Below are 16784 nucleotides of genomic sequence, written 5' to 3' on the forward strand. Positions count from 1 at the left end.
GGGCTGGGGGAGCAGGGAGTGCTGTGGGGGAGAGCCCAGGGCTGGGGGAGCAGGGAGTGCTGGGGGGGAGAGCCCAGGGTTGGGGGAGCAGGGGGTGCGGTGGGGGCCAGAGCTGGGGCGTCAGGGGGTGTGGGTGGGGGAGAGCCCAGGGCTGGGGCAATACAGGGGTGCAGGGGGAGCCCAGGACGGGGGGTGGGTGGCAAAAAACCTAGAGCGGCTCTGTTCCTACCATTCACAGCAAGCTGCAGATTTCAGTTCCATGCTCCTTCCCCCACCCTTTCCTGTTGGTAGTGGCCAAGGGAATGCTGGGAAATGTAGTTCTTTCCCTGCTCCAGGGCTGGCTCTATAGGCAGGGAGCTAACCAAGGAACTACAGCTCCCAGGGACCCCTGTTGGTTCTCAGCTCCCAGGCTGGATTCTTGCGCCCCTTGCAAATCTGCCGCCCCAAGCAACTGCTTGCTTTGCTGGTGCCTAGAGCCGGCCCTGGGGGGGCCGCACAGATATAGGGCCTGCTCCTGCAGAGTTACTTGCAGCAAATTCAGTGGGAGTTTTGGGCGAGCGAGGAAGGCAAGATTGGGCCCAGGGAGAGGAAAACATTTTCTTGCTGAGCCTGACACTGCAGCACTAATGGACCAATCAACTGTCGGACTTCAGTGATTGAATTTGAAATCATTTTATTTGGCTGTTGTCTGCCTTCATCCATGGAGCTTTTTCAGTTCCTTGTGGAAAAGAGCAAAATATACAATCATCACTTGATTTATTTGCTGATCATCTTTCTTCAGAAATGTGTGCATTAAATAATGTGAGCAACAACAGTTAATTTGAATAAAATTGCATAATATGTAAGTGCATATACATACACACATACAGTATGTATACTACCTAGAGCATTCTAGAGCATAAACAATGCAAAAGGTTGTCTTTTCAGTAACATTGGGAATGTGCATCGTTTGGGTAAATCACATTTATTTACGGAAGCTTTTGAAAGGGAAACTAACAGGAAGTTTAGGCCCATCATTTAGGTTTTTATTTAAAAGAAGGCAAAAAAAAAAAAGGTTTTACAAAACCTAGTAAGGTAATAATGATAGAACTGTTGTCACTGATCAGTATTTTTTAATTCAGTGACAACTGTTTTTAATTTCTTTGGATTTAAACATTTCCTGCAGTGTTTACAATCCGAACAGTGCGGCCAGACTCCAGGGTCAGGGCCAGAACCTGACTAGAAACTTGTCTCCCACATTTTTCTAGGCCAAGCAGAGTGGCGGGTGAAATACAGACGGTATCTGTGGTGAAAGGAGCATCAGTTTTAACACCTTAACCGGTTGCCAGGTAACACAGGTGAGGATATTTGTGTTTGAAAATGATGCACTTTAAAACCTGCCAGTAAACCCTTAAATACTCACAGCATCATTTCAAATGTACAACCCCTCAGAGCTAGAGCCTGCAGTCCTTGCTCAGGGTGAACATCTGCCTCGCTCCCACCCTGTGTTGGGGGACAAATGCAGGGACTAGAGAGGAGGGAACCCTCTTCCACAGTATGGAACAGGGAGCAGGGAACCAGGCAACTGATTTGCGAGGGTTACTCTAGCAGTTGGGCTGTCATGGATTATGGCGAGATCGGTGGCTCTGGGCTGTGTGTGGACCCATTGGCCATCCCTCCGCCTCGCCCAGTCTCCACCAGGGAGCGTGATGCTATGGAGCCTGGCTGCATAGTGCACAGGGGCATGTGGGGTCAACCTTGTGGGGCTGTACCCACTGTGCCGTTCGGCTCGGCTGTAGTTTGGCCCTTGTCTCTCCACAGGCAGGCACATTTCTTCTGGCATCCCTAGGGAACTTACACCGAGTCAGAATGGCATGATTTGGCCCCTCTCTTCCTTTTTCCTGCCAGGATGCATTCATGCTTTACCATCACCCATAACCTAGATCCTTGGTCAAAAGGTGACACACCCCACGTCTCAGCCGACGTGAGCCTACTCAACCATTCCACCGATAGGGATTTACAGACGTGCCCATGTTGATCTTGGCCCTGCTGGATTTCATGCTATGGATTCAAAGGACACGGTTGCTACCAGTACTGCAGGTTTTCCTTTATGCAAGCGCTTAGCTCTTTTAGGTGGAATTCACTGCAGTGCAAGGAGCTGACGTATGGTCCTGTGCTCTGCTTAGGGTGAGTGATTCGCCTGGAGCGTAACGGGTGCAGGCTGTCTGCACTGGGGTGAATTTCACCCTTCGAGGAGCCATGTTAGTTTGTTTCATTTCTTGGCCATATTTAATTAAGACACCGTAACCAGTGCTGTAAGCCCTGGGAGGAAAGCAATGTAGCCATCAGAAACCCGGCTCAGTTAGGTTTGGCTAATAACAGTGTTAGTCAAGTATCAGAGGGGTAGCATGTTAGTCTGGATCTGTAAAAAGCAACAAAGAGTCCTGACGAAGGGGCATTCCCCCACGAAAGCTCACGCTCCAATACAGCTGTTAGTCTATAAGCTGCCACAGGACTCCATGTTAGGTAAGTTGATGCTACTTAGCAGGTGTAACACACTGTTCTTCACAGCCATGTGTAAAATGGTCCCAACTGCTCCCCTTCTGTGTCGGTGAGAAATTTCTCTCTAAAAAACCACAACACACTGATTGCCCAACAAGCTGCCTTGAGCAGAAAGGCTGGAGTAGCTATTGCATTGGCTCTATGCTGACCAGAGGCAATAGATTTTGGAAACAAACATTTGCTGCCCGAATAAGCAACAGTCTCTTGAACTAGCAGAGCGTGGGGAGACCAGACAATGTGCTTGTGGGGGTTGTTTTCACTTTTTAAGAGAGATGTGCTGAATCCCCAGTGCGCATGGACTTGGCATGTGACGCCGCTGGGGCTCATGTCGGGGATATTGGTTAATCGTCTGATGCCTTTGTCACAGGCCATGGCCACTGACTGCTGCGATCAGACGGTCGGTATCCAAAGGCATTTTATCGGGGAAACAGTGAATGATAAGAAACCAAGATGGGCCCGAGCCAGAGGATTTTGCTCCAGATCGGAACGTCCCCAAAGTTCAGGAATGGGGGGAGCTGAAGTTTGATTAGGAGTGCGGCAGTTCTGACTGCAAAGGCGCCACCTTCCATGGCAACACACACTGGCCTCTGCCACCATGAACACGAGAAGATACTCTGCATTCATGGCAAATGAGCGTGGCCGCTCTCCCCTTAACAGGCCTCCAGGGGAGAAGGATAACAAAGGAGCATGACCAAGTATTTTGCAGTGATCCACAGATCACAAAAACTGGTGCAGGTCCCAGCTATGCTGTAGCACTAAGTCGAGCAGCTGCTAGGTCTGAGGGGCTCTATACTGACCCCCCCACCCCACCTACACCAGCTGTCAAGCAATGCACCAGGAACATGCTTTTCAGAGCTGTTAAAATAACAGGTGCCTAGTGGGTAGGAGGGGATCCAAAGCCCAACAATCTGGAGAGAAGAGTCAATGAGGCTGCCACTCTGACTCTCCCGGTATGAGCTTCTCTGGTCCAAGGGGACCTGCTAGCTGGGCAGGGTGCAGTTTGATTAACGCTAATGCTCAGAACTCCCAGTCTTTGCTTTAAGTGTCTAACATTAGCCTTAAACCCCAGGTGGCCTCTGTGGTGCAGCCCAACGTGCTCCCTGCTATGTAGCTACGTCCTAGTTCGTTAACAGATTTTCGGTGTAACTTCAGGACCGATACCGGGAAAGAGCTGTCCCAGCCTGTTTGGCAAGGCTGATTCAGTAACACGCAGATATGGGACTTGAGTTTCTCACAGCAGCTAAACGTGGGAGTACTGCGAGGACACACAGCTTCTCTAAGGCTTAAATCTTACAGTCACCCTATAGCTCTCCCAGCTGGCCCCTGCGCGTCACCGAGGCCATTCCCAGCAATATGCAGGATCATCCCTTTAAGGTGTCACCTGCAGGTTTCCAGGAAGCCCTCCCAAGCTACAGCTGCTATCCTGTAGATTTCAGGACCAGCAGCCACCCGGTCTGAGATCATCTGGTATGATTACTTAAGAGGGTCTCCCAAACCTGTTGGAGAGCTGTCACTCCATAAATGCCTCTGTCTTGAGCATATGCTGTATCTCAAGGGGTTAACCAAGAGTTAATAGGGATGGATGTTAGCATGAACCCACAAGTTGAGGGGAGAATGACATCATCTGCTTCCACATCTCCTCATGTGTGTACTTCTACTGGTAAATACCGCAGCTTTACCATTTAAATACCCTGTCCTGGACGGGAAAGCCCTTTTATGCATTTCTACTGGAGCAAGCATTAGTAACAGTAAGTAGCCCCAAGGACATGGCTGTAAATGTCCACCACATACAAAGCTGTCAGTGTGTAGGTATTAGCGCCAGCTTGATATGATCCTCCATTTAGGTTTGGCAGATGCTACACTACTTTCTCTTCCCCAGTTAGCGTTGATGTTCTTCTCAAGTTCTCTTTTACTTTAATAAATTCTGGTGCATGTTCTTCATGCTTCTCTTGTCCTCTCTCCAGCTAGAAGAAAGAAAGTGAATGTTATTTGTCTGCTAGGGAATAGCAGTGCAATCCATTCACTACATTGTTGCAGGTTTCATACTTAATTACTACTGGCCGGATTCTGTAGCTCTTACTCACACTGAGTAGCATCTTGTTCTGCTATTAGTCCTGTTGGTTTCAGTGGAGCTATTTACAGGGTAAGGTACTACTTAATGTGCGTAAGGGGAGCACATCTGTCCCTACATAAATAAACAATGGATAATTATAAACTATTATTTTAATGTAGTTATTAGATCTGGAACAGCTAAAGATTTCAATTGTATGTAGTTTGAGAAACTAGACAGTAAAATCAGAATGAAATTCACTCAGTCGCCTGGGCTGGCAGCAGGTCTGAAGGGAGGCCCTGGTTCCTGCCAGCACCGGTGTATGGAATGCTATAGAGTGGGCCTGGCCAGCAAACAAAAATACCGTTTTGTGACCAGTGTCATGGTGTTGCCATTAGGTTTCGTTCTGCACCAGAACAGACTGAGACCTTTCGAAATTTTACACCCCGAAATTGAGAGCGAGCGAGACAGAGACCAGCCAAGAGCCCAGTGGTTAGGGCGTGCACCTGGGATGTGAGAGGCTGCATCAGGCAGAGCCAAGACCAGAACCTGGCTCCGCATGGCCTAGGTAATAACCCTAACCCCTGGATTACTGGCTATTCCCGGGTGGGTCTCCCTCTCTCGGGGTTTGACCAGAAATTCCATCCTGGACCCGAGAAACCTTCCCAGCAAAAGCTTTGCCCGTCCCAATACTTTCCTGGGGAAGGTTTTGGTTTAGAGCAATTGGCATTTTCTGGTGAAAAAATGTTATGTCAACAATTTCCGGCAGTCTCTGGGGGGTGTTTTGCCAGAGGCTGCTCACTGGGGACAGGATGCCTTGGAGTGCCACTACTCAGCCACTTCTGCCCAGATAAATCTGTTAGTCCTTAAGGTGCCACCAGACGCCTTGTTGTTTTTACTCAGCCACTGTAGTTCGCACTCGGGGTAGGAATAAGGCCATGGAGAGCAAACCCTCTCTTTGGACTTGGCTCCATTTTAAGCACCTTCCAGCCCTTGTGCGGGGCACTTCATATAACATCGGGAGTGATTTAAAATTCAGTTTCTACCTGATCCAGCCTCTGCTGTCGCTTCAGGAGCTCTTGTTCAAATGGAGACTGCAATTTCTTTGCCTCTTCTTCTTCCTTTTTCTGCCGGAGCAGCTGATTTCGCCGTCGGTGCTCAAGCACTCGCTGGAGCTCTGGCTTGCTCTCCACGCCCAAGCCTCTGTGAACAGAACGCAGAGTATCTCTGAGCTGGAGCCCTTTCTGCCTTCAGCCCAGAATCTCATTGCCGTTCGACGTGTGCGGAGCCTGCTGGTTCAGAGAGCTGGGGCCCAGTCTTCAGATCCAAATAGGAACATTAAAGACCTGAGCCAAAGCCCACTGAAGTCGTCAGAGAGACTCCCAACCGTTTCAGTGGGCGTTGGATGTGGTTCTAAATGGCCCTTCCTCACCCAGCTGAATAATGACGCAAGGCCTGGTGCCGAAATCGAAAGACATCACAGTAAATAAAATGGAAACTCACTTATTCCTGGGGTGGAGCTCATCCACTCCCCGAAACAACATGCAAAACCCAAGCAATGTTCAAATAACATAATGAAGATTTTACCCTTTAGCTACAGGTTAATGAAGTTTATGGGCTGGGAACCTGTAGCGATTTGTATCTGCTCTTAACTCATTAATGCTTTAATAGGGGATGTGTAACATGCAGCGGTGCATACTGGAGTGCAGGGCATGCTGGGAAATGTGTGCTGTTTATAGTGAGTGGTTGGGAGTCATGGGCATAGAAAGCTAGCCAGAGCTGGTGCCCCTGGTCCATTGCCACCGTCAAGTTCTGTGAGCTGGGGGAAGTGGGACAGTCTGGAGTGGCCTTCCTTATTAATTTGTAGCTAATTCTAAACCAGGATCAGGTGTAAGGCTGTGAGTCTGTCATGGAGATCATGGATTCTGTGACTTTCTGGGACCTCCGTGATTTCTGCGGTGGCCGGTGCGGCTGGCTCCGGGGCCTGTCCAAATATCTCGGGCAGCCCCTGGGCCAGCTGCACCGGCTGCTGCTGAGGCAATCTCAGGCCACCGCCCCCTTCGTCCCCCAGCAGCAGAAGCAGAGGTCTCTGCCACTGCGCCCCCCAGCCCAGGAGCAGCGGGGTCCCTGGCAGCCACCGCCCAGCCCCCCTCTCCCCAGCACCTGCGGGGGTCCCGGGCCGGGCACTGCCGCCCATCCCCCCCAGCACCCGTGGGCCAAGCGCTGCCTCCCCAGAGCATCTGAGGTGCCCCCGGTCTCCCCCCAGATCAACCATAGCGCTCCCAAGCCACTCCCTGCCCCAGAGCACCCGCGGCATCCCCGGGCCACCCACTGCCTTAGAACACCCAAGATTTAGTCAGGGGTATATAGTACAAGTCATGGACAGGTCACCGGCCGTGAATTTTTGGTTACTGCCTGTGACCTGTCCATGACTTTTACTAAAACTACCCGTGACTAAAACGTAGCTGTAATCATGTGTAACTTTATGGGGCTGTTTAAGTGCCTGAGTTTTTTCTTTTTTACCAGCAGAGGGAGTGAGTGACAGCAATTAGCCCTGCGGTTTCCCTCTAAACCTCAAGCAGATTATTTCCTCGTTGTATCTAGTCTAGGTGCTCCTCCACTCGCTTTCTGGCTCTGCTGATTTTAGAGATGGAGCTAACATAGCGATGCTCCTGCCTGACCGAGAGCGTTTGGGCCTTTTGGCCAAAATCAAAGGCCCTTCTCCTGAACGCAGACGTTTCTGTCAATAACTGAGGAGTTTCATCCTTGGGATGTGTATTAATACAGCAGTGCTGGTCCGAGCAGCCGAGGTAGACGACCTGATGGGCTCACTGGAAATGAGACATGTCTGGAGCTTTCACCTGTTAATGCATTGTGGGCACATGAGAGAAGGTCTTGAAGCAAATCCCTAGATTCAAGCACCTTCCACCACTGGGCTGTTCAAAATCCAGCCAGAGCTAGATTCCGATTTTGCAAATGCCTCCAACCTTCTTTATAATGGGCCACATGAACCCCTAAGTCACAGGTCAGAAGTACTCATTATTAGTTGAGTCTCTATCTATAAAACACACCAAAACCACATTAAAATAACAAAGCCAAGCGCTCCAAAGTCAGGAAACGCTAAAATTAAAGCTGCCTGTGCGTATGCCTTAGGAGACAGTTGTCAATTACATGGGCACATACTGTTATTTTCATCAGGACCCTGCCTCATTCCGTGCACAGGGTGGATTGTGCACAGGCAGGCTTAACTGTGGCATTTCCTAACTTGTGAGGGCTTAGCTGTGCACCTTTAATGTTCTGTTAGCAGAGTTTTTGTGTGTGTAATTTCCTAGGTTTTTAAAAAAAGCAAACTGGCATCACAGTGACACTCATGTGGGTCATCAGCTGGGTTAGAACCTTCACACACACACACACACACACACCTCTGCCACTTGAGCTGCAACAGATAGCAATAGTAGGTTGTCTCTCTCTCTCGTACACACACGCACAGACAGACAAACGTTCTTTGCCAGTGGGTTTCACATCTGCCTGCTCCCCCACAAGCTTTGGCTGAAACTTTTAAAAAACAATTCAGCCTGAGCAGATGGACAGTTTCAATCCTAATGGTCATCGGTACCTGAAACCAGGGGCTTAGAATGGGGAGTGTTGGGCAACCTGCTCTGGCTACATAACAGAGTGAGCGAGAGGTTCAGGTGACCTGCCCAGGGCTGCGTAGGGAGCTGGTGACAGAGAACCCAGCGTCCTCATGAGTCTAATGCCCCAAACACAAGACCACCTTTTCCTCTCTCTTTACACTACAGTGTGAGGGTCCCTACTCTTCTTCTAGAATTGGGGGAGGGTCTAAAATCATTCCCACCACAGAGAAGCTGAACCTGTCCCTTGTCAATATTAAAAATCCCTTTGATATAAATCACTTAAATCTGTTATAATCACTTCTGCCTCATTGTGACTCCATACCTGACACATTTGCAAAGCTCGCTCAGCAATAAATTCATACAAACCGATACATTTATAGGGACACATCTACACTTGCTGAACTTTGAGAAGCAGAGACTTTGTTTAACTTTAGTCTGACTGGGCTAAATTATATGACACTAACAGAAGAGCTGATTAAGAAGTGATTTCAGTGATACTGACACAGGATGGCCTCTTGTCCAGGGCAGTTGGAAAGTCAGTGTCCTTGGAGGACAATTTGCAATTGTACATTTTACTGAACTTCTAGAAATAGTTGGAGACGTTTTATTTTTTAAGGGAGAGGAATCAAAAGTTTTACAGCTGTCCAGTATGGGGAAAGACTGATTATATTGTGATCTGCCACCAGGGCCGGCTTTAGGAAGTGCGGGGCCCAATTCGAACATTTTCGGCATGGCCCCGGCAGGGATGACTAACAAAAAAAAATAAATAAACCATGTTTAAATTAAAGCCTTTCATTTCTTCCATGTATTATTTACTTTCCATAATTATATAAATAATAAAATTATATATTATGTACATTGTGTCATATATGCTGTTGATCGGTTATTAATGAGCTCCGTTTCACATGTGTGGGTCCCTGCCACTCCCTGGGGGTGTGCTAGGGTGACCAGATGTCCCGATTTTATAGGGACAGTCCCGATTTTTGGGTCTTTTTCTTATATAGGATCCTATTACCCCCCTCCACCCCCTGTCCCGATTTTTCACACTTGCTGTCTGGTCACCCTAGGGTGTGCACATGTGTGGGTCCCAACTGCTCCCTGCTCCCCTCATTGAAGCAGGTGTGCAGGGTTACTGCCCTGGGAACTGCAGGGCACCAGTGGACATGGGGCTGGCTGGAGGCAGGGCAGGGGCTGACTGGAGGTAGGGTCTGGCTGCAGGCAGGGCAAGGGGTGCAGGGTTGGCTGGAGATGGGGTGTGGGGTGGGCTGGCTGGCTTCAGACAGGGTCACAGGGGGGTGCGGCATGGGTTGGCAGGGCTGGAGACAGAGGAGTGCAGGACTGGCTGGCTTCAGGCATGGGGGTGCGGCAGGGGCTGGCTGCAGGCAGGGCAGGGGGTGCAGGGCTGGTGCAGGCAGGGGTGTGTGGGGGGCTGGCTGGCTTCGGGCAGGGCTGCAGAGGGGTGTGGCAGGGGTTGGCTGGAGACAGGGCAGAGGGTGCGGCAAGGGTTGGCTGTGGGCAGGGGGTGCGGCAGGGGCTGGCTGTGGGCAGGGGGTGCAGGGCTGGCTGCAGGCAGGGCAGGGGGGCGGGGCTGGTGTGGGCAGGACGGGGGGTGCAGGGCTGGAGGCAGGGCAGGGGGTGCAGCAGGGCCTGGCTGGAGACAGGGGCAGGGCAGGGGGTGCAGCAGAGGCAGCTGGAGCCCCAGTCCTTTAAATAGTCCCCGGAGCCCCCCGCTATCCCAAGGCTCTGGGGGCTATTTAAAGGGCCCAGGGCTCCCCTGCTTCTAAAGCCCCGGCCCTTTAAATAGCCCCCAGAGCCCCGCAGCCCCACCACAGGGCTCTAGCGTGGGGCTCTGGTGGCAATTTAAAGGGTCTGGGGCTCCACGCATTCTTCTGGAACGAGGATTTTCTTGGTCACTTTTCAGCTCTTAGACTCCACAAGGCCTGGTGTGGGAGGCGTGGGGGGAGGGTGGGAAGGGGGACAACTGACGTTTTGAGAACCCTAATTGGAGTTTAAAGAAAAGATGTCTGAGGTTCTCAAGAGAGAGAGCGAGCTTGTGGTAGTATAGGCTGCATTCTGGTGACATCTAGTGGGCTAAGTGGAAGTAACATAAGGCAGCACGCCCAACGCTCTAACATCAAATTGCAGCTCACTTTTGCATTGATCAGTGAAAAGTTTAGCTAAACGAAGTGCATTCTCTGCTCTTCTCCCAGCGTGGTGTGCGCAGGTGACCTGTCCAAGTCCACATTATCACCTGTAATGTCAGGGTCAAGTCCAAGTCCAGGTTGTGTCAATATCAATGACGCCAATTTGCTTTCGGAAGGCTTGATTGTTAGCCAATTAAATACCTTGATTTGTCTCTTATGATTACTGCCGTCACTAATCACTCTCCCTGCTGTTTATAACTAGCTGAGCAAATGGATATTATTATTATTTCATAGAATCATAGAATATCAGGGTTGGAAGGGACCTCAGGAGGTATCTAGTCCAACCCCCTGCTCAAAGCAGGACCAATTCCCAACTAAATCATCCCAGCCAGGGCTTTGTCAAGCCGGGCCTTAAAAACCTCCAAGGAAGGAGACTCCACCGCATTCCAGTGCTTCACCACCCTCCTAGTGAAATTGTGTTTCCTAATATCCAACCTGGACCTCCCGCACTGCAACTTGAGACCATTGCTCCTTGTTCTGTCATCTGCCACCACTGAGAACAGCCGAGCTCCATCCTCTTTGGAACCCCCCTTCAGGTAGTTGAAAGCAGCTATCAAATCCCCCCTCAGTCTTCTCCAATGGTTCATATTTGATGATGTCAGACTTGCAAACAGTTCAGACGGTTAGGAGATATCCCCCTGAGAGTCAGTAGAATTCGCTCCTTGCTCAAAGGGCTCTGTACCAAATGTGCTTTTACCCAGCTCCTTTTGAAATCATCCCTTTCCACGTTACTGCGGGAATGCTGATGCGCCTGTTGGGCCTGATTCCCTATTGCCATATTCCAGCTTACACTGCTGTGTAACTCCATTGATTACAATACGGTTACACTGAAGTAACACACTAGAGAATGAGGCCCTTGAATGCTAGCTCAAGCTTTAACCTAGCAGCAGTCTGCTTGTAGGGAAACAGGTGTCAGCATTTTCCCGGTGTGCAGGATCTTGCATTGATATGAGCCGCGCTGTCAATAAACAGAGCAGGCCACCTTTCCCAGCACAAAATTCACATCAAACACTCCAAGAGGCATAGAAGGGCTGTAAATCATGGCATTGCCTGGTGGGCGGGGGAGTAAGACAGGAGGGGGGGATGTTTGTGGGACACAAGACAGCACCTGCAGCTCCCACTGCCTTCTGTTGGAGTGGCTGGTGAGCGCTCTGCAGCTCTGAAAAGCAGGCCCGGCATTTAGGAACTCCCTAGCTTTTCCGAATGACCGAGCGATTCGTTTACAATCTGGGTCACAGCATGGCAGAGAGACGCCGCCTCCCACCGTAGCCTGTTTCACACCTTTTGCTATTTGCCCATAACAATAAAGAGCTTTACCACAAAAACCCCAGACTGCGGCTTTCTGACGAGTCACTCCTGAGCTGATGTGACACCAGAAACCACAGTCTCTCTCGTCCAGCCCAATGCAAAGGCAGCTGAAGAGGCGTTTGCATCTTTGCCTCACCTTTTGTGGTTCATAAGCAGCTCTCTGTGGAGCTCTTGGTGGCTTTTCGAGGCTTTTACAGGATTTAGGAGCTTCTTAGGTTTGATGAGATCCGGATTTCCATCTATGTAGTCTGGGTGAGACATGAAATTCCTAACCTCAGGACGCTCCCTCTGTATTTCTGAATACATAGACGCTGGAAGAGAAAAGAGAAGGCTCAGTATTGACAGGAACAAACTGAATTTGAGGTCAAAATCCAACAGGTACACCTTCCTTTCACCCCACCCCATCCCGTGTGTGTGTGTGCCCATATGTATGTGTGTGTTTTAGTTGATGTACGTGTTTTTAGTAGCAGCAGGTAGCCCCCAGTGAAGGGCCAGGATGCTTGGCGCTGTACAAACACAACAAAAAGAGGGTCCCTTTCCCAAAGACCTTACAATCTAAGTGTGTGTATGCGTGTGGCTTGGTGTGTGTGGGTGTGCATATATGTACCCATGCAAAAAATCATGCTGTTCGGAAAATCCCCATGATAGTGTGAATTTTATACAAATGAATTAGTCTACTTGTTAAACAGTGCCAGCCGCTCAGTTCACTGGCTACAGCATTTAATGATAATTGATTGATTAATGCAAGTCGCTACACTGTAATCGTTTATGACAACGAAATAGGTCATAATAAAACAAAAGACAAACATTGGCCCAGATACTCCTGTGCGGTGCAACTGCTTTGCACCTTACTGCTAGTGCATCCAGACCCTAACGTGCTCAGCTCCAAGTGGGCCCCTGACGACAGGACGTGACTCCATAAACTGCTCCCAAGAAATGGTCACAAGTTGTATGAAATGTACGAAATCTTCAACTTTCAGTGATACCCTGTTGGTTTACTGCTTTGTACCCAACCCGGTGCCCCAGAGCGTCAATATTTCAGTTCACACATATAATACTTTTGCACATGTTAATATGTCAAAATGTGCTTGTGATGTTGCAATTGACAGTATTTTGGATGTCAAACAAGCCTGCTGATGTTGTCCAAGGTTCAGTAATGCTGTTTAAAAAAATTTTTTTTATACAAAATGACCAAAACCACAGACTGAGAGATAAAGTATGCAAACTTTCAAGTGTCTTTTAGTGCAATGCACAGCCAGGCTGATGACGGTTGTGCCAGGCTGCATGCATGCAGGAATTGAAGTGGCCTGTAAAGAGGAATTCATTCTTAATCACTCACTCACAACCACATGCGTGTACAGTTTGGAAATTTACAAATCAGTGCAGCGTAACCTCAGGAAGCAGGTGCATAAAGGCAGCACCACATCAGGAACTGTCTCTCTTTTACATTTGGGTGTGGGGAACAGCAGGGCAAACTGTTTTGCAACATCTTTCTCTTCTCAGCTCTAACATCCATTTGAAAGAGCAATCAATGGAAAGGCCGGCTAGGCCGCTTCTTCCGCAGTCAGTAAGTGTTCACCAAACTTAAAGTGGGTTGCTAGCAACTAAAACTGTGTAAGAACAAATACTGCTGAGGAAAATGACTCAGTTCTGAACAGCTTCCCATTGCATGTTAATGTGGCTGGAGCCCCAGCACTCTGGGAATGAAGAAAAACAAATCACAACCCATTACATCAGCGTAATTGGGGTGAGAAGTTCAGTACACGTTTAAAGGCTGCTGGAATCCTGGGCCAATGATTTCTTATACCAAATTATTTGCCATTGGAATCATACATTACTATTGGCAGACGGGAAAGATGGCTGGGTGAAGCCGTTCAGTGACAAATGCCTGGCTGAGTCATATATTTCTAGGGCCAGATCCTCAGCTGGGGAAAAATCAGGCTTCAGTGGAGCCCACTGATTTGCAGCAGTGGAGGGGGGGAGTCGGTGAGCATACTTTTGGGTTTAATTTCTTTTGTTTCTTCCCTTTTCCAGAGGCAACAAGGGGAAGGATGAGAAAACTAGGGGAGAAAATACCAAAACCCCAAGGGTTGTGAACCGGGGCTAGGAACAGGGCGTGGTGTCAGGGGAGAAGCTGAGCTAGCACCAGGGCCGGCTCTAACTTTCTTGCTGCCCCAAGCAAAAAAAAAAGAGCGCTGCCCCGCCGTAACACCCCCCCCCGCGCCGCCCCGCCCCACCGAAACACCCCCCCGAGCGCCGCGCCGCTGAAACACCTCCCCGAGCGCCACACCGCCGAAACACCCAAGTGCCGCCTCACCGAAACACCGCCCCCGAGCGCCGCGCCACACCGCCGAAACAAAACCAACAACAACAAAAAAACCTCGAGCGCCGCCCTGCCGAACCAAAAAAACCCCACAAAAAACCAAAACCCTGAGCGCCCCCCGCCACCTCAAGATTGGCCGCCCCTTACAAGGTGCTGCCCCAAGCACGTGCTTGGTCGGCTGGTGCCTGGAGCCGGCCCTGGCTAGCACAGGATATCATTGCCTGTCCACCCGAAAGTCGGGGCCCACCCAAATTTCCACGCCTAGCTACACCACTGGTGGAGCCTCCCGGACAACAGGATAGTGGGCTAGATGGACCTTTAGTCTGACTCAGTCTGGCCGTTCTTATGTAAATCTTCATGGGTCCTTTGCCTGACACAGTTCAGGGTGGAGTATAGAATGAAAAGTGAGAACGTGACAAGTGCCCGTGTTCCCTAAAACACGACTCAGGGCTTACATGTGGGTTCAGGACCCAGGCGTCTCCTCCATTGCACTCTACCAGACGGGCACCCTATGGCCAAATGTCCTGAAATGCCTCTAGTGGAGCTCAGCCAAAGGTTTCAGGCCTGCATGTAACTAATATCAAAGCCATACGGCTATCAGCCTGCTTAGTATCATCATTTAGAGGGTTTGTGTTGTAACCCAAGCTCCCTCTCAGCAGCACTGGGCCTGTTTTTGCAAGGTTCAGTCATATGTCAGTGGGATCTGGCCCCGTGTAACTGCGGTCAATGGGAGGTGATGGGGCGGTGCCTGCGGGCGAGAGCAGTGCGCGGAGCCTCCTGGCCCCCCCGCCTAGGAGCCGGACCTGCTGGCTGCTTCCGGGGTGCAGCGCAGAGTTAGGACAGTCCGGGAGCCTGCCTTAGCCCCGCTGCGCCACTGACCAGGAGCTGCCTGAGGTAAACCTACCCAACCCCGAGCCCCACCAAACCCAGAACCCCCTCTTGCACTCCGAATCCCTCAGTCCCACCCCCCAGCCTGGAGCCCCCTCTTGCACCCCAAACCCCTCATCCTCAGCCCCACCCCAGAGCCAGCACCCCCAGCCGGCACCTTCACCCCTTCCCACACTGCAACTCCCTGCCCCAGCCCAGACCCCCCTCCTGCACCCTGAACCCCTCATTTCTGGTCCCACACGGAGCCTACACCCCCAGTTAGAGTCCTGACCCCCAGCCCCTGCCCCAGCCCAGTGAAAGTGAGTGAGGGTGGGGGAGAGCTAGCCACTGAGGGAGGGGGGATGTAGTGAGTGGGAGCGGGCTTCAGGGCAGGGGTGGGGCTAGTGTGTTCGGTTTTCTGCGATTAGAAAGTTGGCAGCCCTACCAGCACCTATAAAAGCCATTGGCTTGCTGTTCACATACGTTCCCTTTTCTCATGTCTAGATGTTTGAGGCTTTTTAGGGAAGACACTTTTCCGGGTGAAAAAGGCCAGAGGGCGTAGATCTGGGACAGGCCATGGACATTGGAGGGCGTTTGGTTTGGGCTCCACGTGTGGCAGTTTCCTCCCCACCCAGGCAGAGCTGTGGAAGGAGTGGAGGCCTCAGTCCATTTCCTAGCAGGCAGGAGACTCAGAGACGCCACTTGGCACCCCAGAGGGCAGCTTCAGAGAGAGGTGAAGACAGGATAGCCCTGGAGCCTGAACGGCCTCTCCCGGGTACAGGGGGTCCCACAGGTCAGGCTGAAACCCGCGGATGGAGCAGCAGAGGGGAGCTCTGGGTGCCTCGTCCGTACCTCAGACTGAAGCTCCTTGTCTTTGTGCCAGACAAGCAGAGAACGGAATTTTTTTGTGGGACCCATCTCAGAATCATTGACAAACAGAATTGGAAGGCCACCCTGGAAAGTGCTTCTCCTTTCTAGCTTGCAAAGAACACAAGAGAGAAGCCCAAAGCAAAAGGCTTGGAACCCAGATGACAACCTGACACCCGCATTTCCTGGCCTTGTCGTAATTCTCTCGCCTTTCTGCCTTAGTGGCAGTTCCCTTTTGTATTCCGGGGTGAAACTGGAGGCACAGAGACACCTGGCGTCCATGCGGCTCTGAGGGAGAAGGGCACAGCCTTTGTTATTAGTCTGAGAAGCCTCATGTGACATTTCAGTCCTTGAGAGGAGCTGCCTTCACTTTGTTTTTCCAGAGAAAGGAACAGAGTATTGTGGCTGAAAAGCCTCTGGGGTGGATTGGCCGCCTGCCTGGAGAGTTACCAGAGCCGGTCAAGTGGCCAGTGCATGTACCTGCGCCTGACAAAACAGACAGTGGCGTGGGGCTCTGGTTTTGGTTTTGCAGAATGTAAACCAGGCCTGGTTTAGGCCCAAATCATCAGCTGGTTTAATCTGCAAAGCCCCATCAAACCTGGAGCTGTGCAGACCTACACCGGTGGGGGACTGGGCCCCTAATGGTTACAGTCATAACACACTGATAGAGTCCAGCTGGGCATAATCAAGCTCTAGAGTCAGGAACCAACTTATTTTAATAAAAACGTGAGATTTCTAAAGCACTGGCTGCCAGGAAATGGTTAGGCCAGCTTTCTCTGCAGCAGATAGTCATGTGCTCACCTCCGGCTGTTATTCCTAGGCAGCATGCAGGTCAAACAGGGGAGAAATTGGGGTGAAATAGGAACCAAGACCTCAAACTGAAGAGGAAGTGAGGAATGAGAGGGGGAAAGCCATTTCCTTGTGAAGGAACAAGGTTAACACTCCTAGGGATAGGAGTGGCGAAAGGAGGAGTTCCCTTTGAAGTGTTT

General features: G+C 50.6%; 1 protein-coding gene across 3 annotated transcripts in view; it reads right to left on the reverse strand.

The window, feature by feature from the left end:
* Positions 1-656: 656 nt before the first annotated feature.
* The window catches only part of FAM107A (family with sequence similarity 107 member A), a 61194-nt gene continuing 45066 nt past the window's right edge, over positions 657-16784 (reverse strand). For 2 of the 3 annotated variants that reach the window (XM_034776754.1, XM_034776755.1), the window contains 3 exons: positions 11875-12049; positions 5638-5794; positions 657-4505 (listed from right to left, as the gene is read on the reverse strand). In XM_034776754.1, coding sequence (XP_034632645.1) covers positions 4398-4505; positions 5638-5794; positions 11875-12049 — 440 coding nt within the window. In that variant the 3' untranslated portion in view covers positions 657-4397. The remainder of the gene's footprint in view (positions 4506-5637; positions 5795-11874; positions 12050-16784) is intronic. The other variant, XR_004646545.1, reaches the window with a different exon arrangement.

Source organism: Trachemys scripta, chromosome 7 (assembly GCF_013100865.1).
Source record: "Trachemys scripta elegans isolate TJP31775 chromosome 7, CAS_Tse_1.0, whole genome shotgun sequence".
In the NCBI taxonomy this organism is placed as follows: domain Eukaryota; kingdom Metazoa; phylum Chordata; order Testudines; family Emydidae; genus Trachemys; species Trachemys scripta.